Source organism: Quercus suber, unplaced genomic scaffold, assembly GCF_002906115.3.
Source record: "Quercus suber isolate HL8 unplaced genomic scaffold, Cork oak 2.0 scaffold_80, whole genome shotgun sequence".
Classification (NCBI taxonomy): Eukaryota; Viridiplantae; Streptophyta; class Magnoliopsida; order Fagales; family Fagaceae; genus Quercus; species Quercus suber.
Window position 1 is genome coordinate 1099054 of NW_027069545.1, and position 27507 is coordinate 1126560.

The 27507-nt window shown below is 34.5% G+C and overlaps 3 protein-coding genes and 1 long non-coding RNA gene across 4 annotated transcripts; 2 read left to right on the forward strand and 2 right to left on the reverse strand.

Moving 5' to 3' along the window:
* Positions 1–473: 473 nt before the first annotated feature.
* On the reverse strand, positions 474–1163 carry LOC111985732 (F-box/kelch-repeat protein At3g06240). Its single transcript, XM_024017387.2, has one exon. It carries the CDS (start codon positions 1161–1163, stop codon positions 474–476), a length of 690 nt encoding a protein of 229 aa, XP_023873155.2.
* A 2153-nt stretch (positions 1164–3316) lies between these two features.
* On the reverse strand, positions 3317–4414 carry LOC112036079 (F-box protein CPR1). The gene is made up of 2 exons (XM_065773825.1): positions 3800–4414; positions 3317–3652 (listed from the first exon to the last, which is right to left on the reverse strand). The coding sequence occupies exons 1-2, from the start codon at positions 4412–4414 to the stop codon at positions 3317–3319; spliced, it is 951 nt and encodes a 316-aa protein (XP_065629897.1).
* Positions 4415–14697: 10283 nt separating this feature from the next.
* On the forward strand, positions 14698–15343 carry LOC136067630 (uncharacterized). Its single transcript, XR_010629064.1, has 2 exons — positions 14698–14830; positions 14920–15343. It is a non-coding gene; the product is annotated as an uncharacterized LOC136067630 (long non-coding RNA).
* Positions 15344–19730: 4387 nt separating this feature from the next.
* LOC112036078 (G-type lectin S-receptor-like serine/threonine-protein kinase At1g11410) lies at positions 19731–23720 on the forward strand. Its single transcript, XM_065773794.1, has 7 exons — positions 19731–20665; positions 20762–20881; positions 21763–21956; positions 22306–22516; positions 22685–22922; positions 23058–23208; positions 23302–23720. The coding sequence occupies exons 1-7, from the start codon at positions 19843–19845 to the stop codon at positions 23608–23610; spliced, it is 2046 nt and encodes a 681-aa protein (XP_065629866.1). The 5' UTR covers positions 19731–19842; the 3' UTR covers positions 23611–23720.
* The last annotated feature ends 3787 nt before the right edge of the window (positions 23721–27507 follow it).

The following is a 27507-nucleotide window of genomic DNA, read 5'->3' on the forward strand; positions in this document are numbered from 1 at the left end:
CACCAATACTAAGACAGACAATTAAGGAAACAAAAACGAATTCATTTGTTTTACCTATTGTTCTTTCTATATCGATCAATTACATTATTGTTCTTCAATATCGACTAATCACATTATCACCATCGAGCAGAAGAAGACTCCCAGTACAAATTGCCGTCTGAAACACATAGGGAAGCTTCCGAATCTTAACCTTCCTGTGTTTTTTAATTTCTGTGTTAGTACTTCTCCATGAGAATCTTCTTGCCATTCTTGGAAAACATTAGAGGATTGAAACACTTGACATTCTTAAACACTCCATCATACTCAATCTTATAAACCCGAGTCCAAGAACTCCCTTCCCCATATTCTTCCATCAACCAAACATCATTATCCTTCTTATCAAGATTCACAATAAAACATAGCTTTCCATTCAATACTTCCAAACACGGTTCCAAAAACCCTTCCAAATACGGTTCCAAAAACCCCTCCACCCCCTAGGTGGGTGGTTGGCGCGGGGTTGCAAAGTCCCGGAATTTCTCATTGGCAAGATTGAAAGCAAGAATCATCACCGGACTCTGCTTATTCTCAGCTACTAACCAATGCAAAGCTCCATTCACCGACACTGACTTAGAAGATCTTGTCCACCCCTTTTTGGGCCATTGCTCTTTAATATTTTTCCACGACTTCGATTTAAGACTATACATCTTAACATCAAACTCTTTATTTAAAAATTGTACGACCCTCTTCACCTTATAATCGTCGTTACGAGTATCGTAGCCGAATCCTAAAGCGATCATGATACTGGGACAAGTTTTTTCTAACGTGGGCAACTTCCTGTACCTACGTATCAGGGGATTCCAGATAGCGAGTTCGCCTGTATTACTATGCACGAAAACCAAACCGTGGATTTGTTGGGTGGACATGTTTACACAGCGTAGTAGTGGTGGGTGGTGATTTTTCATGGGTTTGCCGAACTGATCGTCGTTTGGGAAGTGGACGGAGAAGTAATCAAATGGAACGGTGGCGTGTTGTTGGTGAAGGATGAGGGTGCGATTTGTGTTGGACTCGATGGAATGATGGAGGTGGAGTATGATGAAAGCATGACTGTGGATTAGAGCGTACCATTGCTTGGAAACGCAGAGATAGCATGAGAGAAATTTCTGAGAGTATCTCAGCGACCACATCAAGCGGAAGAAGATTAGACATCGCGAAGGGGATTGTTAATTCCTGTGAAACGAGAACCTGGGCAAGGCCGATTTCGCTTTTCATCTATTTATTCTGTTTTTCTGGTTTTTATATATAAATTTTTTTCCACATTGAAAATTGAATTTTAATGTGATTAGGATTGTTAATCTAGATGAGTAATTGTTAAATTCCTTAAAACTCTGTGAGAGTGCTTTTTTTTTAGCACTATGGCCCAAGGATCCTGGGCCGTGTGAGAGGTTCTTGGTGGACTGGGATCAATTCTCCGCAGCTAACAGGCTGATTTAAGAATAGATTTGTGCACAGAAACAAGCTTCCTACAATTACAAACAACTAAAAGAAAAGTATTTGTATTGAATAACGTTTAACAGTAAAGGAAATGCATAATAAATGAAATATAATGCAAAGAACGTGTTAGGGATCCTCTAATTGGTGAGGTATGTTTCATTAGTTTCTTTTAACTGTGATTACAAAGCTCAATAAGACATGATGCAAGGTTCAAATGAGTTCAAAAATTACAGACTTTGATAGCCATTCAAGCTTCAAAGACTTGCAAAGTTTGAATTCGTTGAATCCGAGCGTGTACTGTAGTGGCTGTCTCTGGGATACCGAAATGGACAACTATATTTTGTCATATTAGATATGCAACAATACTGGAATTATTAAGTGTATAAGTTTCATAAAAAAAACATTGGCATAATGAGAAAACAGATAAATATTCTAGTAGACATGAATAATCCAGCTTCTCTTATATATAGGTAGAAATGAGTCCAACAACTGGAAAGTTCTCCAACCTTTGATGTTGCTCAAATCTTCAATAACTTACAAAATTGGATTGCTTTACTAGATAGATTACATTCTAAAATTAGAAATAAAGGTTCCAAGGGAAGAGAGAAATCTATACAATCAATACGAAGGAACAGAAACAACCTTCTAGATAAAATTGATTGCCAAACATATGACATGCTTTCCCCAGAAAAGTATCATCCTAATCAAGTGTGTCAGTAATTTCCACAAATGAAATGGATAGATCGTCACTGAAATGCTCCCTCCCCTGCCCCTCTCCTTTGTTTTTGAAATGGTGAAGAAAAAAAAGGACAACGATGATGCCATGAAAACAAAGCCACCAAGCAGGTTTGCAGACCCTGTAAAAACAAAGAGTAAAAGGTTCACCATATATCTCAAAAGAATGTCCAGAATGATATGCAAATTAGAAAAGAGCAAACCCATTCCTTAGTCCCCAGGCTTTACTTATAATTTTATTTACCAGCATTTCTATACTAATCAGTCTTTGAAAAGACTTATGAAGTTAAGGACCTCAGAATCACCTTATGATGAATAAGGAAAACACCCTAATGCCTAATCTTTTTCTTTTTAAAAAAAGAATTAATAACATTGGCATGATGAGAAAACAGCTAAATATTCCTAACTATAATTAGTTATGGCCTAAAAGTTATTTCCTAACTATAATTAGTATTTACACCCTTAATAATTTTAAGAAAAAAAATGTCAGCATTGAAATTTGAAAACTCTCATATGCACGCAGTCATGAGCCCTTGTGGATGCTTAATAACACCACAACAGCTAATATGTCATAGTAGATGCACTAAGCATCTAGCCATATAAGACCTAGTTAGAGAGAGACAACTTTTGAAAGATATAGTGAAGTCCACAATCACCTCTTTATCCTTCTTACTTTTCATTTATTAATCATTCAATCACTCCTTTCACCAACAGATTCAGACCCTCTAATGTACTTTCATTCCTAGCATAGACAAAGACTAAGACTAACACATGTTAGCAATGCATGAAATTTTTTTATAAGTAAAAAAATTATCCCAAAAAATTACATGATCAAAGATTTATAATATAAAAGAGGAGCAAATAAAATCTAGAATAAAATGCATATCACTCAAACAATGATCTCAAGTCTTACACGAAACTTCACAGAGTTGTCCCCTATCATTCACAACCACCACTGTACTAATACTCGAATTCTAGTCTGGTCTTTGAAAGATTTATGCAACCAAAAATGATAGACACCAATACTAAGACAGACAATTAAGGAAACAAAAACGAATTCATTTGTTTTACCTATTGTTCTTTCTATATCGATCAATTACATTATTGTTCTTCAATATCGACTAATCACATTATCACCATCGAGCAGAAGAAGACTCCCAGTACAAATTGCCGTCTGAAACACATAGGGAAGCTTCCGAATCTTAACCTTCCTGTGTTTTTTAATTTCTGTGTCAAACCAAATAAGAAAAGTACGACCCCAATAGCACTTCTCCATGAGAATCTTCTTGCCATTCTTGGAAAACATTAGAGGATTGAAACACTTGACATTCTCAAACACTCCATCATACTCAATCTTATAAACCCGAGTCCAAGAACTCCCTTCCCCATATTCTTCCATCAACCAAACATCATTATCCTTCTTATCAAGATTCACAATAAAACATAGCTTTCCATTCAATACTTCCAAACACGGTTCCAAAAACCCTTCCAAATACGGTTCCAAAAACCCCTCCACCCCCTAGGTGGGTGGTTGGCGCGGGGTTGCAAAGTCCCGGAATTTCTCATTGGCAAGATTGAAAGCAAGAATCATCACCGGACTCTGCTTATGCTCAGCTACTAACCAATGCAAAGCTCCATTCACCGACACTGACTTAGAAGATCTTGTCCACCCCTTTTTGGGCCATTGCTCTTTAATATTTTTCCACGACTTCGATTTAAGACTATACATCTTAACATCAAACTCTTTATTTAAAAATTGTACGACCCTCATCACCTTATAATCGTCGTTACGAGTATCGTAGCCGAATCCTAAAGCGATCATGGTACTGGGACAAGTTTTTTCTAACGTGGGCAACTTCCTGTACCTACGTATCAGGGGATTCCAGATAGCGAGTTCGCCCGTATTACTATGCACGAATACCAAACCGTGGATTTGTTGGGTGGACATGTTTACACAGCGTAGTAGTGGTGGGTGGTGATTTTTCATGGGCTTGCCGAACTGATCGTCGTTTGGGAAGTGGACGGAGAAGTAATCAAATGGAACGGTGGCGTGTTGTTGGTGAAGGATGAGGGTGCGATCTGTGTTGGACTCGATGGAATGATGGAGGTGGAGTTTGATGAAAGCATGACTGTGGATTAGAGCGTACCATTGCTTGGAAACGCAGAGATAGCGTGAGAGAAATTTCTGAGAGTATCTCAGCGACCACATCAAGCGGAAGAAGATTAGACATCGCGGAGGGGATTGTTAATTCCTGTGAAACGAGAACCTGGGCAAGGCCGATTTCGCTTTTCATCTATTTATTCTGTTTTTCTGGTTTTTATATATAAATTTTTTTCCACATTGAAAATTGAATTTTAATGTGATTAGGATTGTTAATCTAGATGAGTAATTGTTAAAGTCCTTAAAAGTCGAAGACATTTATTAATTGTTATCTAACTATGAGGCGAGATTGAAGGTTTTTAGTTAAAATAAAACTCTTAGACCTGAATCGATGTTTGATTAAAAGTTGATTTATTTTTAATTAGAGTTTTTTTTTTATTGAGATTAAAGATATAATTAAAAGTTATAGATTCTAATGAGATTAGAATCCTTCTATCTAGTTTGATTAAGCATGCGTTTGGATTGAAATGAAAAATTAAAATTATTTTACTATTTAGCTTATTTTTGCTACTATTTATAGGTCTCACTACATTTTTTGGTACTATTCATGAGTCTCACTGTATTATTTCAACTAACTTTTACTGTTATTTACAGTACTTTCACCAATAAGTTTTCAATTTTAGTAAAATAAACGGTATCCAAACAAACCTTAAGCGTGTGTTTTGCCTAATGCGTTTTTTGCGTTTTAAATCCTAAGTCCCACGACACTGTTTACGAACCAACCAAACTTGTGAATAGTGCCATTTTGCATTTTGCGTTTGTCTATGTTTTGCATTTTGTTACAGTGTTTTCAGCAATAAGTTTTCAGTTTTCAACAAAATAAACGGTATCTAAATAGATTTTAAAAGTTTTTTTTTTTAATGAAATTAAAACTCTGGTCAATTTCTCTTTTCAATTTTATATATATACTCATGCCTTCTTTATTCAATATATGGTATGGCGGGACATTTTAAAAGCCCAATCTTGGTATATAAGCCCAATCATGGTCGTGAGGCTGAGAAAGAACTACATTTATTTTTGGGTTTTGCAAGCAGTGTAACAGATATGAGACATATGGCACTTTTTTTTTCAATTTTTTGTTAATAATGATTTTAAAATTCGTTAATATTTGGTTTAGAGAAAATATTATGGGAACTTATTACATTTGGTTGTTTCTCTCTTGAATTTACAAAATACAACAATAACAAAACCATATTCCCAAAATGTTCAATTGACTTTCGTTTGGGCTTTGAAGTATTTAGGTTTTATCATGGTCGAGTCGTTTGATCAAAGATCGAACGGCCATGAACTTTCAATCGGTCTTAGGATTTGGTCACTTAGTGTGTCATCTAATTGAAGAAGTATACAGGTCAAGTGAGTTGGTCTTAAAATGGTACAAATGGCCAAAAAGCTATATGTGCATTGGAATAACATAATTTACAATTTACAAAAACACTATGTAAGGACATTAGCATAAGGCATTGTAAAATAACATAAATGCCAACTTTTGCCCAATCAATCCAAAAAAACACCAACATCAACTTATACATCTATTGTGCAAAATGTACTTTTGCTTCAGCACTTGTGCAAATATATACAAGTATTGCCGTTGTATATTTCAATTTTTAATTTTTAAGAGATTGAAAAGAAGGGTAATTGAGTATTTTCATATGATGTTATCCAAAATAAAGGTAGAATTGACACCAAGTGCAAAGTGTAACATAAGTTATAATTTATAGTGCTAGCTACACATTCTGGAATTTTAGAATGTAAAGTGTAATTTGGGGTATAATTTAGGGTGATAAAGTGTAATTTCTCCAAATATATATAGAATTTATATGTTTCTAATCTGTCTCAAATTTCAAAGTGTTCTTTTTGAACGGAGGGACTAAACTAATACCTATAAAACCTTTCTTATTTTTGTTCTCGTTTTTACAGTGTGGAGTACAAACCTTTTTTTGGATGAAATTCTCAAATGGCTCCTAACAAGAATGATATGGAGTAGAAAATATACAATTGTTCCGGAATATAATGTGAGCCAATAGAAACCATCCATGATCGGAACAATTGAAGAATGAAAGAGAATTATAAATAATGATATAAAAATCCGTCTTCAGAGAAAACTCAAAACTTTATATGGGAATTTGCCAGATAAAAAATTTTCAAAATTTTATTTTTCTTTTCAGGAAAATTCGCATTCCTTTAAGTAAAATAATAATAATAATAATAATAATAATAAATTTCTAAACTTTGGTAATGTGCTACTTTCTATATTTCACCCACTAACTTCAAATCAAGGGCAAAAAGTTAATAGATTTGGGATTCCAGTTAGCTCAACAGTAGTCTCTAATAGTTAAATAAGATATTTAGGGTTCAATCCTCGTTTATATAAAAAATTAATTGGTATTTGGTCTGATGATAAAGAGCTATCATTAGGAGTAAACACCATAGGTTGAAACTCTCTCTCTCTCTCTCAAAAAAAAAAAAAAAAAACAAAAAAAAAAATAAAAAAATTCAACCAATACTCCAAATCACTCATTAAAGGCAAAACCATGAATTTTTGGTTAGGGGGCCAAGACTAAACTATTATTTTGAATCAACATTCAAGTACTCAAAGCACTACTAGAGCATTATATCTTTCTAAATCCTTTTGAGAATACAAAATTCTTTTAGTTTGCAATACTTATGTATAAAAATATTCAAAAAAGAGCTTAGCATCTTGACCTTAAAGTGGCAATGTGACATTATGCTACAAGAGTAAAACATTTGGCATCAAATTTAGCCCTCTTTAAATAATCGAATGACTAAACATACCAATATAACAAGAAAATGTATTCATGAATGGATAATCAATTGGCTTTATAAATTAAAAAGAAAAAACTAAAATCATAAGCTACAAGATAAAATAAATACAAATTGAACTGAAATATAAATAAATAAATAAATATAAGAAAATTTTTGTGCCTCTCAGATTTAAAACTATTTCCTTTAAATTCAATTAAGAAAAATTTTTATTGAAAAAAAAAAGAAAGTAATTGAATAAGAATGTGATGAGATTACTAAATTGTTGGAAGTTGTGGTGAGCCTTTTTTGTATTTATTGGGCTGTATTGCTTCCTGCCACTTGTAGCCCAACAGTTCTGGGGTAGGAGAGTCGGGATTGGCTCGATTGAAACTCACTTCAAGTTAGCTTGTGCGCAAGCTAGAACCCCTTTGCTAAGATCTTGTCACGTGCCCATGACAGAGGATATTGTCACAAAAAATGTTATAGCAGGAGGCAGATAATATAATTGGATAAGAAACACATGTTTGCTATCAACCAAAGATAATATTTAAACCACTTTCTCATAAGAAAACCCAGTAATGTGAATAGCAGAAATAGGTTAGTGACAATAAATTTAAAAAAAAAAAAGGAATAATATTAATGCTTAATCAATCGCAATAAAAGAGGGAAGGGGGGATTAGTCTACTGTGCTTGGTTCCTCAACAAATTTAAGTCCAAGAAGGGAACCAATCTCTAATGCGGCAATCTCACAGGGAAATCTTGCCATGGAAATTGCCTACTTTGAAAGAATGGACCTAAATGACTTAATCTCAAGTCCTTTAACTTGCTAGAGAGTAGGCTATTAAGAGGGAGAGAAAGGAATAGTCTGTTGGTGCATGCCTCATCACACTCTTGTTTCCTTACTTTACTTTTTATCCTCTCTGTTTCTCTCTGCCTTTTACTTTCTTTCTTATTCCTATATTCCCTGTATTCTTCCTTGTTTTTTCGTTGTTTTCTTTCCTACTATTTTCTTACTTATTCCTCCTTACTCCTCACTTCCCCCCTATTTTATTGTGCACAACTAAGGCCTTTTTATACTACCATGATAAGTTTTACTATTTTACCCCTCGACCACTTTTGGCCTGGTGTGGGTGTCCTTCTTAGGCCACCCACTAGTTTGCTAGTTGCTCAGCCATCACCATTACCCTGTGCTAATTGCGCCACATTCCATTCCTAGACAAAAGAGTTTTGTTTTATTTTCTTGTTCTCTGTGGCATTCCTATCTAGATAAACGTTCGGTATTCTCTCTTACTAATTCCTATAGCATACACCTAGTGATTCCAACTCAGCTTTCCCTTTTTCGAGTAATATGTCATCCCAGCAGGATATTTCTCCCAAAAGAGCTTGAGCATGAATCCCAAAATAGACTCCCCCCTTTTCCCCACCGCCAAACCATACCCTCACTTACCTTTGACTCATGGCCTACTGCGCCTGTATTAGCTAGGTACAAGTGGGCGGTGCCTGAGCCTTGTGCATACTCCACTTTCTTGTGAGTCCATGGCTAGTCTGGTATTCATGCATTTGCCATTGCCTGGAGATTTGTCTGGTCGTGCTACGTGTTCTGCTACTCATTTTTTAACCCTTTGTGGCATGGATGAGTCACTGGGTCTTCATTCTTTATATCTCGTTTCTTCCCTAGGCTGGGTTTTGCTTAGGTATGGACTCTTCCTTCTTCAATTCAGCCCATGTTTTCTCTTACTTTTAGTTTATGGGTCAACTGATACTCCTGTCACGCCTATTGTATTGTTTCTACCATGTATCGCTTAACTGTGCTTACTGGGCCTGCCATATACTTTTCATTTACTAAGTTCACGTTGCCCAATATTTTTGCTGGGTTAATTCTCATACCATCTTGGCTTCCTTGGCCCATTTTATTCTTTTGGACAACCTCGGTCTGCTTCATTTCTTAGGGCATCCTTGGTCCATTCCATTGCTACATTCTCATGGGCTTTTGCTAAATTTTTTGGGCTTCCCCAGCCCAGTTACCGTATCCTTTACCTTCGGGGTTTGTTGGCCTTTGCACCAACCGCATTTATTAATTCCTTTCTTTGGGCTCCTCCGGCCCATCTTTACTTACGTTCCACTTCTCATGATTCCCATGGGCTTACTACTTTCTTCTTTAGGCTCCCCTGGGCCCATTTGCTTTCTTTATGGCCTTTTTTACTACTTTATAGGCCTGTGGACTATTATTCCTACTAGTTGGGCTCAATGGTTTTCCTTACTTTACTAGCTCTTCTTCCTTCACCCTTTTCATATTGTTGGGCTTCTTCTTGTTATTGGGCCATTTTGCCAAAATGGGCACCAACAAAAGTCAATGAAGAGTGAGACTAGAAAAATTGCACCAAGATGAGAATTTTTTTAGAATTGAGTGGTTCATGGCTGAAAAGTAAAGTATTGAGAAATGGAAATTAATTACTAGAGTTGAATGAAAGAGAAGATAGTAAAAAGAAAATATAAAAAATAAAAAGGAAGTGTTGATTTGCTAGCCAAGTGTAGTGGCTTTATGTGTTTGGGAAAGCAATTTTGAGGCTTAAAAGGGACATGGACAGGTAGGGCCATGTCGTAAGGTAGGCGGGGCAAACAATTTCCTTGATGGAGGGCCAGCTCATAATAAAAAAAAGGCATATTTGTAGGGGCCATGGCCCCCCTATTCCGCCCCTGTCACTCATTCAAACAAGTAACAAAGATGTTTCCTTAAAAAAAAAAAAAAAAACAAGTAACTAAAGATAGTATATACGTGCTAATTAAGTTGAAAGTTGTTCATATTTGTCAAGGCTTTTGTTTCCAAGTCCCCGGTTTAACCTTACTAATTGAGAAACCATGGCTACCTCCAAGACTTGAGAGCAATCCCGTTCAAGAATCCAAAACCCAACTAAATGCAAAATACATTTCCAAACACACAAAATTACCCCCCACATCCGATAATAGAAAATGTAAAAAAATTTACAACTTGCTACAATAAGATCTATATAGATATTTATTTTTTCTAATTTTTTAATCACTCTTCTCTGACCTAGCTCTCTCTCTCCTCTCTATCCCCTCTCTTCATTAGTCGTGGGTGGTTCATGGGATTCATCTATCGTGGGTGACTAATGTCACAAAAGCTACAAGAAAACAAACACCTTGCTTTTTGAATTAAAAAAAAAAAAAAAAAGCACTAACCTAAACTAAACACGTTAGCTTCTTAATAAAATAAAAAAATAAAAACCTCAAATTCACCAGGGGTCCTTTTCCACAAGGTGATAGGGTTTGGAATCCACCAGAGAGAAATAGACAAAGTCTGTATTTTTATAAAATATGAAATTTGAATTTTCTTGGGGCTACAATATGTTTAAATAGTAAAAGAAATCCTATGGAGGCTAGGAAAACGCCTAGAAACCCTGATTTGCTTACGAGATTAGGTAGAAAAATATCAATTTTACTAAAAATAGTAAAATTGAGTTAAATTCAAAATCTTAAATTACTAACTTTAAGGGTCATCTCGAAACAAATGAGACTTATTCTGACTTTTAAAGCAAAAATTTTCAGAAAAAAAAAAAACTATTACTATAAATAACAAAAACATGTTTTGAAGCCTTAATGAAGGAATTTCCTAAATTTAGGCGACGCTTGACACATCTTGATTTGGATCAGGATACCATTTCCTTCAACCTACCAAATTTTAAGCAATTTGACACTATCGTTGAGCCTCTTGTGATCGTATGACCGATCGAACCATATGTCCCCTGATAACAACCCTACCAATTTTAGATCTGCAGCACTATTTAGAACGGGTCCTGTAGAATTGACCTAACTGAACCTATGCCCCGAAAACCCTACTTTTGATCTGGCCATTAGAACGGGTTGGAAACAATGCCATTGCGAATATTATCAAATTCTAGTTCCAATACTATTAATGAGTCAAAATCGGAGTTAGAACGGCCGAGATATCACGAAAACTAGGATAACGCACCGATCGATGCACTCTAACTTCCGAGAGCCATAACTTTTGATTTGACCTTGGATTTTCAAGTTCCATACCTTTTCAGAAACAAGAAGTCAAGATCTTTTTAGGAGTGTCAAGATCAACCCAATTTAAAACCTTTTGAAGGTGGCAGAGGCCCTTCAAGGGCCGCCGCCTCGTAAAGCATGTCGGGGCTATAAATAGGCCCCAAGCACCTCCAGACCAAAAAAAAAAAATAAAGACTCCCTCAGTCCTATGCTCTTCTTGGAAAAATTTTAAGCTTTTTCCTCTCCTCCAAACACAAAAAACACATCAAAACCTCTTGATTCTTCCTTCCTCACCAAAAATACAAGGTATTGTTCTTATACCAATCTTTTCCTCCATGGCTCTACATCTTGGATTTAGGGTTTAGGGTGTGAATGTAGCTTTTTTAGCTACTATCCACACCCCTAACTTTCTAAATCTTTTTCTAGTATTTATCTTGCTCTTTTGCTTGAATAACATGATTTATTGCTTTCTTTAGCATGATTCTTGCTTTATTTGTGCTTTTAATCTAAATTTCCTTGTTTTTTTTTTTTTTGTCTTTTGCCATGTATCATGCTCAATCTACATCCTTACATGCTTATATGTTTAGATCTACTTGTTTTATGCTTTATGCCATGATTTCCTATGCTTTGTTCCTCTTTTGTTCTAGGTTGATGTTAGGGTTACATGCTCACATGCTTGTATGATGTTCTTGGCTATGCCTTGCTAGGATCTATGTGTTTATGTGTTTATTTCCATGCTATATTTCTGGATCTATGTTTTAACATGCCTATGTGCTTGGATTGTGTTTTCACATGCTTTATGCCATCATGTATGTGCTTGCGCATTTCAGCCTTGTTTATGTGCTTAGGCCTAGACCTTATTTGTCTTGCAATGTGCTATTGTAGCCCTTTTGTTCCTTTTGTCATATTTTCTTGTGTTTTGGCCTAATGGTTAGGACCTGATCTAACCTTGTGGTCTTTGCCATCGTCCATACACTAAGGCCCACATCAAAGGGTTTGGATCATCCTATATCTTGCTCCTATGCTTTATGCTCTATGTTAGCCTTCTAGTTCTAGGCTTTGCCATGTTTGGCGCCTTTGCGGCTTGACCTTGTGTGGTTACATCGACGCCTATGAAACCTTGTTCGGATGTAACCATTTGGGAGGCATTTCCGATGCCAGGTTGCTCATGCGTACCTTTCCTTTTTCCACTTGCTATGCTTGTCATCTTGTTTGTGCCACCCGTTGGCTTTCTATGCATCTTTCATTTTGCTTACATGTCCATGCATGAGTCATGCTTACTAGTGTGTCGTCCATACTTCAACACAATGAAGTTATGGACATTCGATCTAAACCCACATTTGTCCCTCGGAACACCACCTTTTGTTTGCTTTCTTCTTGTTTGCCTTCTCGCTGTTTGCTTGCTTTCTTGTTTCTTTGCTTCCATGTCTATCATGCTTATCTACTTTATGCCTCTTCATATGCTCTTTGCATCTATTCCTTCCATTGCTTGTCTGCTGGCTTCTTGTCTTTGCCTTTGCATGTACACACATGGAGCGAGAAATGGAGTTAGGGCACGACCTCCCAGGCAAAGAAAAAGGGTGAAGACACAAGCATTTAGATTTAAGCCAAGGGCAATGTTCAATAGTTTTAGGGGTATAGCCTCTCTCATTTGGTTATGTACTCTTTTAAAACCCCTTCCTTCCTCCTTCCTTTCCCTCTTAGATGGGTTGTATTAGGTATATCATGCCATGTACCATTTCCTCATCTCTAGAGTATGGCAACCCTGTTTACTTTCCACACCTATATTTTAGGTCATGCTCTAAGGATGCAGGATTTATTCCTTGCTCTGTGTGCTTGCATTGTGCATGATGTATGTTATTATATATATATATATATACATACTTGCTCACCCCTTCCAATGTGATTGTCACAGTCCATGTCACCTAAGGCAAAACGATGCTTAATTTCCACCATGAAAGTAAGGTGACATGTCGCTAGGATTTTCGCCATAGAAGTCTGCTACTTTTCCTGAATGCCTTAGAAAGCATAGATTGGGACCACACCCATTCAAAGCCAAACCTCAAAGCCCCCATGCATGCAAAGCCTGAAAGCCAATTCAAAAATCATGTTTTTATTGCAATCTTCGAAAATTAAGGTCTTATCAAAACAAAGGACAGTCCTTGGACAGAGTTGTGGGGTGCCTAACACCTTCCCACACATAACCAAACTTCTGAACTCAAGAATCAAGGTTTTTTGCCATCCACATTAGATTAAGAAAAATGCTTTTTTCTCAGCCTAGGATTGGTAATAAAATCAACTAGAAACAACTGACCAATACACCTTAGAAAAACCCAATGATTGGTGGCGACTTCACTTACCTTTGGTAATCCCTTAAAATTTGCCCAAGATTCTGCCATACCTCCAAAGGTAAATACCTTCCTTTACCAAAAGGGGAGCACTACTAGCATCAAAGTATGCATTAAGAGCCAAAGATAGGCAACACAATAAATGAAGCCCATGGTGAAATGGTGGCCTTGAGGTATAGTAAAATATGCTTAACAATGGTGTATCGTGCTTTGTTGACAGCAAAGAATATATTAGGTCTAATAAGGGGTAGATTATGCAAAGCCAACGGTGCCTCAATACATGGTTAGATCTAACAATAGGTCCGTATATATCAATATGAGTCAGTTTGTGGGCCAAAATCATTATTAGGAATGAAATTAATTGGCTTAGTACCTAGAATGAGTATTCGTAATATAAAGTTGCCAGCTAGGAAAGAAGGAGGTCCGAGACTGAAAGGGCCTCTAGACCAAGAAAGTAATGCAGAGAACCCAGAACTTTGATGATAAATTCAACCACTAATAACTGAATGATAATAACGTCAATGGTGTGATAGACAAAGCATGTGAGGATGACATTATCCACGGTTCCACATGTGCATGGTAATGGATGAAGGGGGGGGGGGGGGGGGGATTACATTAATATCATGATAAATTGCCTATTATTTCAAAAGATTAAGTCGTTAGAAAAAGCTATATTTATATTTAATTATAATTCTAATAATTACTCTTACTACACACACATAGAGAGAGAGAGAGAGAGAGAGAGGAACAAAATGAATACAAGATATTGGTTTGGCTTGTTAATAAGTGAGTTCGTTATCCATATCCTTAATTAACATGAACAAACATATTAACAAAGAATGCTAAAAACAAAATTACACAATCATAATTAGTGGCAAAGTTAGAAATTTTTTTCTATAAGGGGTCAAGCTAAATATAAAAAAATTATTTATGAGCTATCCAAAACCCAAATTAACAATTGCACAATGTATCAAACTTGTGTTCTAGACTAATTCAAAAGGATTGAAGAGTTAAAGGCCTAAATTCTAAAATCTGTGGGGGCCAATAACTACATTTTTCTATAATTTGTACTTTCTTATGATTTAAATACTATATATAGTTGAAAATTGCAAAAAGCACCCTCACCCCTAGCTTTGCCTATGATTATAATTATTTTTATTTGTGCAATTGCAGTAGATATATGTCACCGGAGTATGCAATGGAAGGATTATATTCTACTAAGTCGGATATCTTTAGCTACAATGTCTTGATACTGGAGATAATTAGTGGCAAGAGAAACAACCACTATCATGTTGAAAGTCCTTACCTAAATTTGATTGGACATGTAAGTAAAATATATTATCATTTGGTTTTGATTTGATTGCACTTCACCTTGGTAGTACTCTAATTAAGATTATACTATTAATTTTTTAGGTCTGGGACTTATGGGAGGAAGGAAAACCCTTGGATATATTTGATTCATCCTTGGGTCAAGCATATCCTGCTCATCAAGTTTCAAGATGTATTCATATTAGGCTCTTATGTGTGCAAGAACAAGCAACAGATCGACCAAGCATGACAGAAATTTTATTCATGTTGGGAAATGAAACAAGTCTCCCCCCTCCCAACAAGCCAGCATTTATCAACAGAAAAAATATAAATTGTGGTCTAGATTCAACAAGTTTTGTAGGAGCAATTGCTTCACTTAATGACTTAACATTTTCTGTGTTTGAAGCTAGTTAAAGTCTGCACTTACTAGTTGAACTACATTTTCATAGTTGAGGACTACAAGTCACATTTGATCGATCGTTAGATTTAATTATGTAAGGTTGAATTTAATCAACCACTGTGTTGGCTTTATTTCGTGCCAAATTTGTTTGTATTTTAGCAATTAGTAATCTTATATTTAGGTGGGAATCATGTAAGGGTAATGAGTGAGAGAGTGTGAAGAAATGCTCAAGATTGTGCAAGGATGCAGAGACTCACGGCTAGGACTCGCGGGTGACTTGCAACTGGCAAGTCGCCAACTGCAGCACACGAGTGAAGCATGTAGAGAAGATGAATAGTCACGCCAGCTGGAGCACTACAGGACAAAAAGACCAGTCTGGCCGTTCTGTTAGCTTGCGACTTGAACTTGCCATTCCATCAAGTTGCGAGGCCAAGCTGCCAGCCAGCCCTGTTTTGAAAAACCTGACTCTTCACATTCTACTCTCACCCTAGTATAAATACCCCTTATACCTACGAAATGTAGAGAACTTTCAGAGAAAATTTTGAGAGAGAAACCCTAGAGAAAAATAAGATTGATTCATCCACAATCTTTACGTAGAGACTTTTCAAATTCCTCTACTCTCATTCTCTCCATTGTTACATCATTGATAAGTTCTTACTCAAATCATTTTCTCACCATACTCACATCTATGAGAAGGCTATTTGGTGCTTTGGAAAGCAATTAGGAAGGGACCAATGGTTATTGGTTGATGCTATGGGCTATAGTGGAATCCGGTAAGCTAAAGAAGACAAAGGTTCGGCGTAACCTTGTTGGAGTAAGAAGTTTGGAAGGCTTAGGTACACTGGGTAGATTAGGCTTGGAGGGTCTTTAGCTGTTCATGTATCCCAACTTCATTCTTTAGTGGATTATTGACCGCTTGGAGGGCGGGGGAGAGGTTTTACGCCGAGGACTTCGGTTTCCTCTTCGATAACACATCGTTGTGTTGTCCTTGTATTTGCATCTCTCTTCCCTTAATCTTTGCCATTTAATTTCTGCTGTGGATGTGATTTTATTTGGTTTACATTGTTTATCAATTCTGGTATAAGCTTATATTCATTTTCCGCACATACATTGTTTAATATTAAGCTTGAATTGGTATTTTGTAAATTGAGGGTCTAAACGTTCATAGTGTTTTATACACTTATTGAAAATTCAAATTATAAAGTTCTAAAGTTTTCTTTTAAAATTTAAATTCGGAGTATTGCAATTGATGACATGAGAAATGTTGAGACAATTTGCAAAGTTAAGTTTTGTTACCAAATTGTGCTATCAATTAAAAACAAAAAAGTTTAAGGAAAAATGGAAATTTTACAAAATCTAAGCACCAAATTGGAATTTATTAGTATATTTTAGAGGTAGAAGTATAGTTCAATCCTTTTTACAAAATAAAATATAAATATTTATCATGAATGAATTTGATTTTTATTTTTACTATTCTATTTGTTTCAAGGACAATGTTATCTAGAAAATAAGTAATTTTCAAAAATTATTTTATATAAGCCTATGTCATTTTTCTATGTTTGGTATTAACCTTAAATGAGTTATAAAAAAACAGTATTCTAATTTCCATTATTTAGCTTGTTGTAAAATAGAGTTGATTTCCAAAAAAATTTAGTGGAAAACAATCTCTAAAAGTAAATCATACCTTTTTTATTGACTAGAGACAATTTTCCTTTAACTTTTTTTTTTTTTTTAATGCTACCAACATTAAAAAACACAAAAAACTATTTTAGATCTCAAACAACAAAATCATTATCATCTTCTTCATTTTTATTGGCAAAAGGGTAAATATTCATATTCCTTTCGTTTTATTGGTTTCATTATTATTATTATTATTATTTTGGGAGAACCTCACTTCTATGGTAGAAATTAATTAATTTTTTTAAAAGAAAAATATTCTTGTTTTTGCTTTGCTAGATTGTGACTTTGGAAATAGTTCAAAAAAGAAAAAAAAAAATTTAATGTCATTTGACAAGCACAGAAAGGGATACACATAATAATTCCAAAATTTGCTCAATGAAGTATAAAATATTTTTTGTTTTATGAAAGTAAAGTATAAAAATTGCATTAAAGTCACCCCTTATCAGGACCCTTATTATAATTAAGATTAAGATAAGGAGAATGACACCTTAACCCTCCAGTCACGGTGCTTGCATTGTTGTTGACATTTTCTCAGACTTTAGACTTTAGACTTTAGATTTGTGAAATCTGAAATGCGCGTTTTGTGCGAGGTTTTCCTGTTTTCAAAATTTGAACTTTCAACTATGGAAAGGAACCTTATTGGGTTTAGATTTTAATGACCTCCCAACGCCCAACCATCACTCAACTTCCATCCAATTAATCTAATAACTTTGGAAAACCGAAATTTGGTATATGTTCTTTGCAATTTGATTCTCATAACTAATACATCCATTAAATAAATCAGTTTAATACATCTTTCATTTGCAGTTTTTTACAGTTCATATTGACAATAGGCGAAATTACACTGTTGGTTCTTAAAATTTATCCTACGAGTGTAATTAGTCTCTCTAGTTTTAGGTGAACGCAATAAATCAGTCATGTTTTAAAAATTATTAGTTATTCTATTAATGATGTGACATTTTTTAATGAAAAAATTTGCAAAAAATATTTTACACTTTAGAAACCTATTAATACCAAAATATTTAAATACTGCATAATACCAAATTAAAATCTGAAATCTTTGAAACCTCAAATTTTTGTTGCATTCACTTTTGATATTTTAATGAAGAGAAAATCTATATCCCTCTGATCATTGGCTGGATTTGCACGGTTTGAGCACCAGATCGTAGACCACACCCCAGTTTGAACACATTCTTTTTGTCACCTTCAAATTTCCAATTACCATCGACTTTGTGTTCAAATATTTATTTGCTTTTATATATTGATAAAATCTATCACAAATACTATTTCAAGTTGATTTCTTTTGTTATAACTGGATAGGTGGTGCGTTACATAATTAGATTGGGTGGGAATTTGATTTGGAACTAGTTAGAATTAAGATTTTATTTTGGAACTGAGTTAATGGGTTTCTAATGTGCAAAATAATTTTTGTATTTTTCTCATTAAAAAATGCCACTTCATTAAAAAAAAAGGCAAGGTTACTATATCATTAACTGCATAAACAACACTGCCAACAATAGTTAACAGAAGAACTAATATCGCTCATTTTTTAAATTTGAGGGACTAATTGTGCTCACTTGAAACTTAACTAAGGAACTAATTGTACTTATATGGTAAACTTCAAAGACCAATAGTGTAATTTCGCTTTAAAAATATGACCTCTAAGATCAACGACACTTCTCCTATGTAAGAGGAAGAATCAAAATTTGACCCACAATGTAAATCAAAATTTGATGTCCTGAAATTAGAGTTTATTAACATATATATAGTCTCTAAACCCTAACATAAATAAGAAAATGGTAGAACCTCTATGCACTTCAATAAGTGTCGTACATTATACTCTGTAATTAAAGTCAAACACTAACCATGAATTTAAATTTAATCGATAAACTTAATTTATTTTTTTATTTTTTTATTTTTACATTTTCATATTAATAGAAGAGAAAAGTTAACAAATACCCTAAGAACATTTGTTAATTAACTACTTTAGAAAAACTTTTATAGAAAAATAAATTAATATTTAGCAAATTTTTATTTTTGAGAATTTTTTTTTATTTCTCATAAAAAATAAAAAAATTATTAAGATTTTTTTAAAATTGATTATTAATAAATACATTAACAACAGTGGACCTTTAGAAAAATCCGAGGCAGTAGGTGGATGGTGGACGCATTAAATTTTGGAATTAAATAGGTGATAGTTTGGCCCATATATAAGACATAAATTTCTGACTCCGTCAAAAGTTGTCAACAGCTGGGGCAATTTTTTATTTTATTTATTTTTATTTTTATTTTTGAGGGAGAAGATGGGGCAATCTTTGATAACATAGTTCACCAAAAAATCAAAAAACAATATATTTTAGAATATGAATAAAAATGTCATACACGTTCCTTGTATCATATATTCAACCTCTATTTCCAGTGAGCAAAAAGACATATCTACAACCTTACTCGTCATGATAATATATTTTGCTAAGGGGTTTCTACTTCTACAAACATTTCTTCTATTTGTTTTTTCCCAGTATGGCACTTCGCAAAACATCTCTGATGGGTTTCTTACTATCAGCAAACACATCAGAGATGGTCAAGTTTTAGTGTCTAAAGGACAAAACTTTGCACTTGGTTTCTTTAGTCCCGGAGTGTCCGCCAACCGCTACGTTGGAATTTGGTATAATAAAGCTCCACAAAATCCCGTTGTGTGGGTTGCAAACAGAGACAATCCTATCAATGATTCTTCTGGGATTCTCTCAATCGATGCTCATGGAAACCTAGTACTCCATGCCAAAGATCAAAACCAATCCATCTGGTCCACAAATATTACCTCAAAATTAACCAACAAGAGTACTGTTGCTCAGCTCTTGGATTCAGGAAATCTACAATTGTCTCTTGACAAAACTAGTGAGGTACTATGGCGAAGCTTTGATTATCCAACTGATACAAATCTTCCAAACATGAAACTTGGGCTGGACAGAAGAACTGGTCTGAGCCGAATCCTAACATCTTCGAAGTCCAAAGATGATCTAGGAACTGGAAATTGTTCCTATGTGCTCAGCACCAATAGCTCCTCCCCGGAGTTGTATTTGTACAAAAGTAACATTTTGCTGTGGCGTTCTGGCCATTGGAATGGAATTGGATGGAGCGGGTTGCCCGAACTCTCAAAAGCTAATTTGCTCTTCAATTCTAGTCTGGTGAACAACCAGACTGAGACTACTATAAGTTGGACCGAAATCCTTCCAGGAACAACATTACAAAGATCAGTGGTAAACGAATCGGGGTATATTGAACGCCTTGTGAGTAGGGACACTAGGGAAGGAGGAAAAATATGGGTCTCTTTGGGGAAAATGCCTGACAAACTGTGTGATAATTACGGCAAGTGTGGTACATTTGGAAAATGTCAACTTCAAAATGATACTAAATTTGAATGCACTTGTCTACCTGGGTTCCAACCCAAGTCACCAAGTGAATGGTCTTCGAGAAATGCATCTCGTGGGTGTGTGAGAAAGCGTGGACAGGAATCTATATGCAAGAGTGGTGATGGGTTTGTGAAGGTAGAAAATGTGAAGCCTCCGGATAGTTCACTTGCACAACTTGATGAGAAGCTGAGTTTGAAGGAGTGTGAGCAAAAATGCCTGCAGAATTGTAGTTGCACGGCGTATGGAGGTGTGGATACAGAGGAGCAAGTCGGGTGTTTGAGATGGCATGGTGATTTGATAGACACGAGTGTGTTAGATGGGGGTCAAAATTTGTACGTACGAGTGGATGCGCTTGAATTAGGTACACAATATATATATATATATATATTTGCCTACCACATGCGCGCGCGCGCACGCACAAAATCTCGCGTTAACAGAGAAATTTTTGTGTTTTCAGGTCATTCCAATGGGTTCTTTGCCAACAAGAGGAGGCTGGCAATTATGATAGTGGCCCTACTTGTTACTCCATTACTAATTTTCTTCTGTGCATATTGGTTGATTAGGAGAAAAAGGAAAGGTATGCAATGTTTCCTACATGAGTGAATTATTGCAGAGGTGCTATAATTATTATTAAACTTTATTACATAAATCTTCAGAATTGATTTGTTAATTTTTAAACATAAACTAAAAGTATTATTTAAAATTATTTTATTATGTTGTTGTTTTAATTAACAAAAATTATACTTAGAAATTTAATATATTGTTTATTAATTAACAAAAATTATATATATATATATATATATTTGTTATAGTAAATTATAGAAATTATAACATGTTGAGAAGGGGTTGGATCCCAAGTATCCTGTCCTTTCTTCTGGATGGTAAAAACTCATGCAAGAAAGGAGCAAGACAAGTTGGAGTGGGGCAAGTAGAGTTATGTTTTCATGATATGTGGCATTGACACATATTTTTTTGATACAAAATGAAATTTTATTCTATACACACATTAACCCCCTCTCTCAACATGCATGCTTTAGATTGGTTGGGCTAGGATGAGATGAAGTAGGGTAGGTAAACTATAAAAGTCATCACACGATCGCAAGGTAGGTGCCCTATCATTCCTTTCAAATGTTGTTATAATACCAATAGTTGTTATAATACCAAACTAGCTAAAAGATAAACTCATTTCTTCTTAACCTTGAAATCAACAATTTTCTTCAAAGTTGAATAATCACTAAAAGATTTAGAAAAATTAATATTTCTCCAATGTCTTTTGAAGATTCACAAAATAATAGCCATCAAATTTTTCAAGGAGGGGAGTTTTGTACAAACGTTGGGAAAAATGTTATTTCAATATATTTCTCAGTAGGAAGGGGTAATTTATCCAATTTTATATAGATACTTAATATGATTACAATTTTACAACCATCATTTGTATCTGTTCTTGCATTAGAACAGCAAGGGAAAGACAGCTCAAATTTTTCATTGATGCTACTGCAAGTTCAACAACCTCTCAAGATTCTCAGAAGCTTGATGAAGGTAGAAGAAAACCGTATTTACCAATTTTTGACATAAGCACCATACTTATAGCAACAGACAATTTCTCACCCACTAAAAGACTAGGTCAAGGTGGCTTTGGCTCGGTATACAAGGTACTTTCACCTTACACATGATAAGCATCTAAGATAACTACACAACTTTGTTAAATGTGAAGCAATGCTTATTAGTGTACGGCTACAATTTTTTACATCTAAGGCACGGTTGAAGTCAAAAAGCTAATATCATAATTGCACAGAATTTTGGGTGGAAGCTCTCACAATTTGTTATTTTAATTTCTAGTAACCCCACATGTCTAAGATAATATTTGGTGGAGCCCACGCATGTGGTTTAAAAGTGGCACATGCATAGTGATAGTATAGTAAGAAAAATCATAACAATTTATTAATATTTGCAACTATCAATTAATATATTAATAATTTTAAGTCTCAATTATAATTTTAGGGTCAACTAGCCAATGGACAGGAAATAGCAGTAAAAGCACTCTCAAGAAGTTCAAGGCAGGGTACAGAAGAATTTAAGAATGAAGTCATGCTAATAGCCAAACTTCAGCATCGGAATCTTGTGAGGCTTTTTGGCTGCTGCATCCATAAAGAAGAGAAGATGTTAATCTATGAATACATGCCAAATAAAAGCCTAGACTTTTTCATCTTTGGTATACTATTTTTTCCTTCACTTATGGCTTTCAACCATTTGATTCTTTCTTTCAAGCATTATTATAACTGTAGTATAATTAAAACCAAGTTCGAGACAAATTATGATTTTAACTTCAACTATTTTTCACTATGCATTATGGATAGACACTTTCATTTTTTTGACCCAGATGAAATCAGAAGGCAATTGTTGGATTGGAGTAAGCGATTTGAAATTATTTCTGGTATTGCTCGAGGAGTCTTATATCTTCATCAAGATTCAAGACTAAAAATCATCCATAGAGATCTAAAAGCAAGCAATGTACTACTAGATGCTGCAATGAATCCAAAAATTTCTGATTTTGGTTTGGCTAGAATGTTTGGAGATGACCAAATTGAAGCAAATACAAAGAGAGTTGTTGGCACCTAGTAATTCTCTCTCTCTCTCTCTCTCTCTCTCTCTCAAATAAATTCATATCCTTAATACAAACCTTTAAACTCAATCATTATTATGCTAAAAACAAAATCACACAATCTTTATTATTTTCTTTTGTTCAATTGCAGTGGATATATGGCACCAGAGTATGCAATGGAAGGATTATATTCTACCAAATCAGATGTGTTTAGCTATGGTGTCATAACACTAGAGATAATTAGTGGCAAGAGAAATAATCACTATCATGATGCAAGTCCATGGCTAAATTTAATAGGACATGTAAGTAAAATATATTATCAATTTTTTTTTTTTTTTTTTGAATTGATGAACTTCACCGTAGACATATCAAGTATGATACTGTTACATTTTCAGGCTTGGGATTTATGGATGGAAGGCAAAGCCTTGGATATAGTCGACTCATCATTAGGTCAAGCATATCCTGCTGATGAAGTTTCAAGATGTATTCAAATTGGCCTTTTGTGTGTGCAAGAACAAGCGATGGATCGACCAACCATGATAGAAATTGTATTCATGCTGGGAAATGAAACACCTCTTCCCGCACCCAAAAAACCAGCATTTATTAATAGAAGAAATATAAGTAATGGTCAAGACTCATCAAGTTCCGCAGGAGCACCTGGTTCAATCAATGATGTAACCATGTCTACGCTTGAAGCTCGTTGAAGTATGCACTTATTACTTGTACTACAATTTCATATTTGAAGAAATACAATGCTTATGGTACTTTATAGAACACTCTCATGGTGTTCTACCAATAAACTTGTGGTAGACGTTTTAGTTTTCTGTAATTTGAAAGAACACTTACTATGTTATAATCTCGTTGTTATGGCTTAAGGTGAAAATTTCTAAAATGATCTCATGTGGAGCACACTCTAGAGATAGGGTTTTATAATTATTTAGGCTCGAGAGGGTTTGTTTTTAGCCAAACTTTATATTGTAGCTATTCTCCTCAGAATTTGACGAAAAAGCGTTAGTTTTTAATTAAAAATCATTAGTTTAAGTCACTACGCCTTCAAACTTAGTTATATTTTGTTACGATTTCGCTTGAATGAGCAGTCTAATGAGGGTTTAGCAAACTCTTGGGGACAAAATAGTTATGCCAAATTTAAATGGTTACATTTTATTCGTTTCAAATCCAAAATTAGTGAAATTTGTGTCAAATGTAAATTCTCAAATTTCCAATGAAACAAGCATTGGAAATGATTTTTTTAAATAGGAATCAAGCATATATATATACTTTCCAATGAAACAAATTTCACTCAAAAATTAGTTATGGAGTAAATCATATCGATAAAATATATGAATTGAGTTTAATCTCGTCATCTTTGAGTATCTTTGACCTACATTTAACCATAACACAATTAGTATAAAACCAAATCTAAAATATTTTTGCGCCAAAATTTGCCAACACATCTATCAATCCTAATATAAGGTTAATGAAAAAGAAGAAGAATCAAAGTCTTTCTAAAGACTTTAATTTTGTCAATTAAAAATTTGACATTTTCTTAAATATTATAAGAAACCTGTGGCAATAGTTGGACACATTAAATTTAAGTAATCATTCAACACATTATAGTTTATAATGTGGCCCTCCGTGAGAAAATTTCTTTCTTTAATTAACATGAGACTAAATTTCAAAGTTTCTAGAATGATGAATCATAATCTTCCCTCCCATTAATTGTACTCCACGAATCTCAATATGCCATGTGTGCTTCACATCTAGTTCCTTTTTCTTTTTGATTAGTTTAGATTGAGGGGTGTAAAGTAGAATAGAATTAACTGAAAATTGCACTAATTAGCATCAACGGTTTAATTTAATGTAATTCTCTTGTATGATTCACATACCTAGATTGCACACAACTTACATCTTGTAAGAATTGCACAACTTGCTCACAATGACACACACATAGATTTTAAATTTACACAAAGAACCATTTACCCACTCACCCACAAGCACTGCATATATGATTCACAAATACACACATGCATAACGTTTCCTATACAAACTAAATGAACAGCCCAAACAACAATTTGATTTGACCCAGTCAATTGTGGTATGATCCGGTCCCCACACCTGTCTTAGGCCCATGGCACCACCACCAATAGCCAGGGGCCTAGGCTCAAGCCCTTAGGTCCATCAGCCCTTTCAGCCTAATATAAGCTTAAACTTGCCAGTAAACCTAAAAGTCCATTAAAACCAGCAAAGCCCATTTATGTGTATTAAAATCCAAAATCACTCAAGTCATAATTTAGGAAATTTTATTCAAAAAAACCATAAATGAAAAAAGAACCCCCCCCCCCCCCCCTTTATTTTTATTTTTTTGAGGGAAAGGCCAATAAAAAAAAAACTTAACAGATTTAAATCTCAAAATCCAAAACACCACACTAAAACCAAACTCTAACACAATTCTATTAATAAACTCAAATCTAAAATGTTTTGGCACCAAAAAGTTGCCAACTTCTTAATAATGGATGTTGGGATAAGGATGATTATTTTAGAGGGAGACTTGAAACAAACCCTTATGGTGATACAAAGCTCAGATATGTGGATGATTCGTGGCTTAGAGAAATTGCATCAGTTTGTGCAAATTTTATTATCTATTTTAATATAAGAATCCACTTTTTCTATTTTACACAGTCACTTATCCAAAACTCTCACATCAGTTTGTCTAATCTACCATCTATTTTATTTAAATAATTATTTTCCTCACTTTTTATTATTATTATTTCTCTTAGCTCCCTTTTAACAAATATGAACACACACACTCTCTCTCCATGGATGAGAGCTCCAAGAGCCTCATTTCCTCAAATCGCCTCTCCCTCTTCCCCTTTTGGTCAAATCGCCCTCTCCCCCTCTCTCCCTCACAACCAGACGTCACCCCCTCTACTCAAACCCTTAAGCCGCCACAAGCATCCTTCTCTGCCACAAGCATCGATCCACAAGCATAGAGATTCGTTCTAGTCGAGCCACAAATTCCGTTCTCCTCCACAAGCTTTGAGACTTGTTCCAATCAACTTCCAAGTACCAACCCATAGCCACAAGTTCACAACAATGCTTTCTCTATCTCTGTTGGTACATCTATGTGTGGGTGTGTTTGATTTTTAATTGATTTTGTGGTCAAATTGTTATGTATTGTAATGTGGTGGTGGTGGTGGTGGTGGTTGGTAGTGTTAGGTTGCAGTGTTAGGTGGATGGATTGATCGGTTGTAGAGATTTTGAGTTGAAGAGAGAGAGAGTAAAGGGAAGAGAGAGAGAGTGTGTGTATGGAGAGATAAAAAATATGTAAATAATGAAATAGAAAGTTACAATAACCGTGTATATATACAAATTTACTATAGCTAGTTTGGATATTTACAAAGCTTTACAAGGGCTAATGCGTGTGTTTTTTATGCTATATTGTGTAAATTTTTGTACTTTTTTGTATTTTAGACTCAGTGATGCAATTGCTCTTAGAAATGAAATTCCAGAAGTCAAGGTATTGCTACTTTGCTAGGGATGTTTTGAGAGATGTAAGGTTTTTGTTATTAAGAGGGAAGAAATGTAGTTGCCCATTAATTGGCTATACAATTTGTTTCAGACCTGATTTTGTGGATGGAAGAGGTGCTTTTCTTTCATCCAAAATCAAGTGTCTCTTGGTGTAGCTAGTTGATGTTTTTTAATGACAGTTGATGGAAGTTCTTTCAAAAATAAGTCGACTTATCCAACAATCCCAATATAAGTAAAACAAAGACAAGAAAAAATAAAATAAAATAAGGGAAATGCTAACGAATGCTCTTAGGGCATTAGTTAACAATCCATTTTAGGAAAATTTTGACATCACTTTTATGGGAAATAAAAAAAGCTGTCAAAACATTAATTGCCTTTTTTTTCTTTTCCCATAAAAACTTTATTTAATTAGATTGTTAACCAATGTCCTAAGGACACTCGTTAGCATGACCCATAAAATAAAAAATGCCTGAATTCTAAAGACTTTAACTTTAATACTATTATTAGTATTTTTTATGGAAATTTAGAAAGATATTTTGAAAGCATCTAAACAAATACAACATTTGTTGCCAACTCAGCTGTACAAGACTGGGAAAAACCAACCAATTTTTTCCAAGCAACTCTGTTCATACTTCATACCTTTGACTACATATATTAGGTTTTTTTTAGAAGATACTTACATAGTAGTTGGACACATTAAATAGAAGAAATCATTCAACCGAAATTATAATTCATGGTTTGGCCCCCTGAGACTATATATATATATATATATTGGGACAAATTGTACTCCACCAATCTCAACGCAACACTTGTGTTCCTCCGTCTCTCTCTTGGGTGTGTGGAAAAAATATATTGCAAATTTTATTATATAGTTATATATATAACATTTACAAATTGATGTGATAATGAGTGTGATGGGTGAATTTAAAAAACAAAAAAAAAAACAAAAAAAAAGACAATTAAAGAAATTTCAAATTAGTTTTTCAAGATTTTTTTTTTTTGAGGAAATTTTTTTTTTGGGACTGATAACACATTGGTTTGTAAATGTGATATAATGAAATTTTAGGAAAAAC

Bases quoted from the DNA above. Each gene is read 5' to 3' on its own strand.
- LOC112036078 (XM_065773794.1), top strand. From the start codon at position 19,843: ATGAAACTTGGGCTGGACAGAAGAACTGGTCTGAGCCGAATCCTAACA. The intron at 20,882-21,762 runs GTATGCAATGTT...GCATTAGAACAG, and splicing joins GATTAGGAGAAAAAGGAAAG to CAAGGGAAAGACAGCTCAAA. The intron at 21,957-22,305 runs GTACTTTCACCT...TTATAATTTTAG, and splicing joins GCTTTGGCTCGGTATACAAG to GGTCAACTAGCCAATGGACA.
- LOC111985732 (XM_024017387.2), bottom strand. From the start codon at position 1,163: ATGTGGTCGCTGAGATACTCTCAGAAATTTCTCTCATGCTATCTCTGC.
- LOC112036079 (XM_065773825.1), bottom strand. From the start codon at position 4,414: ATGTGGTCGCTGAGATACTCTCAGAAATTTCTCTCACGCTATCTCTGC. The intron at 3,653-3,799 runs GTGATGATTCTT...TTGAATGGAAAG, and splicing joins CTGAGCATAAGCAGAGTCCG to CTATGTTTTATTGTGAATCT.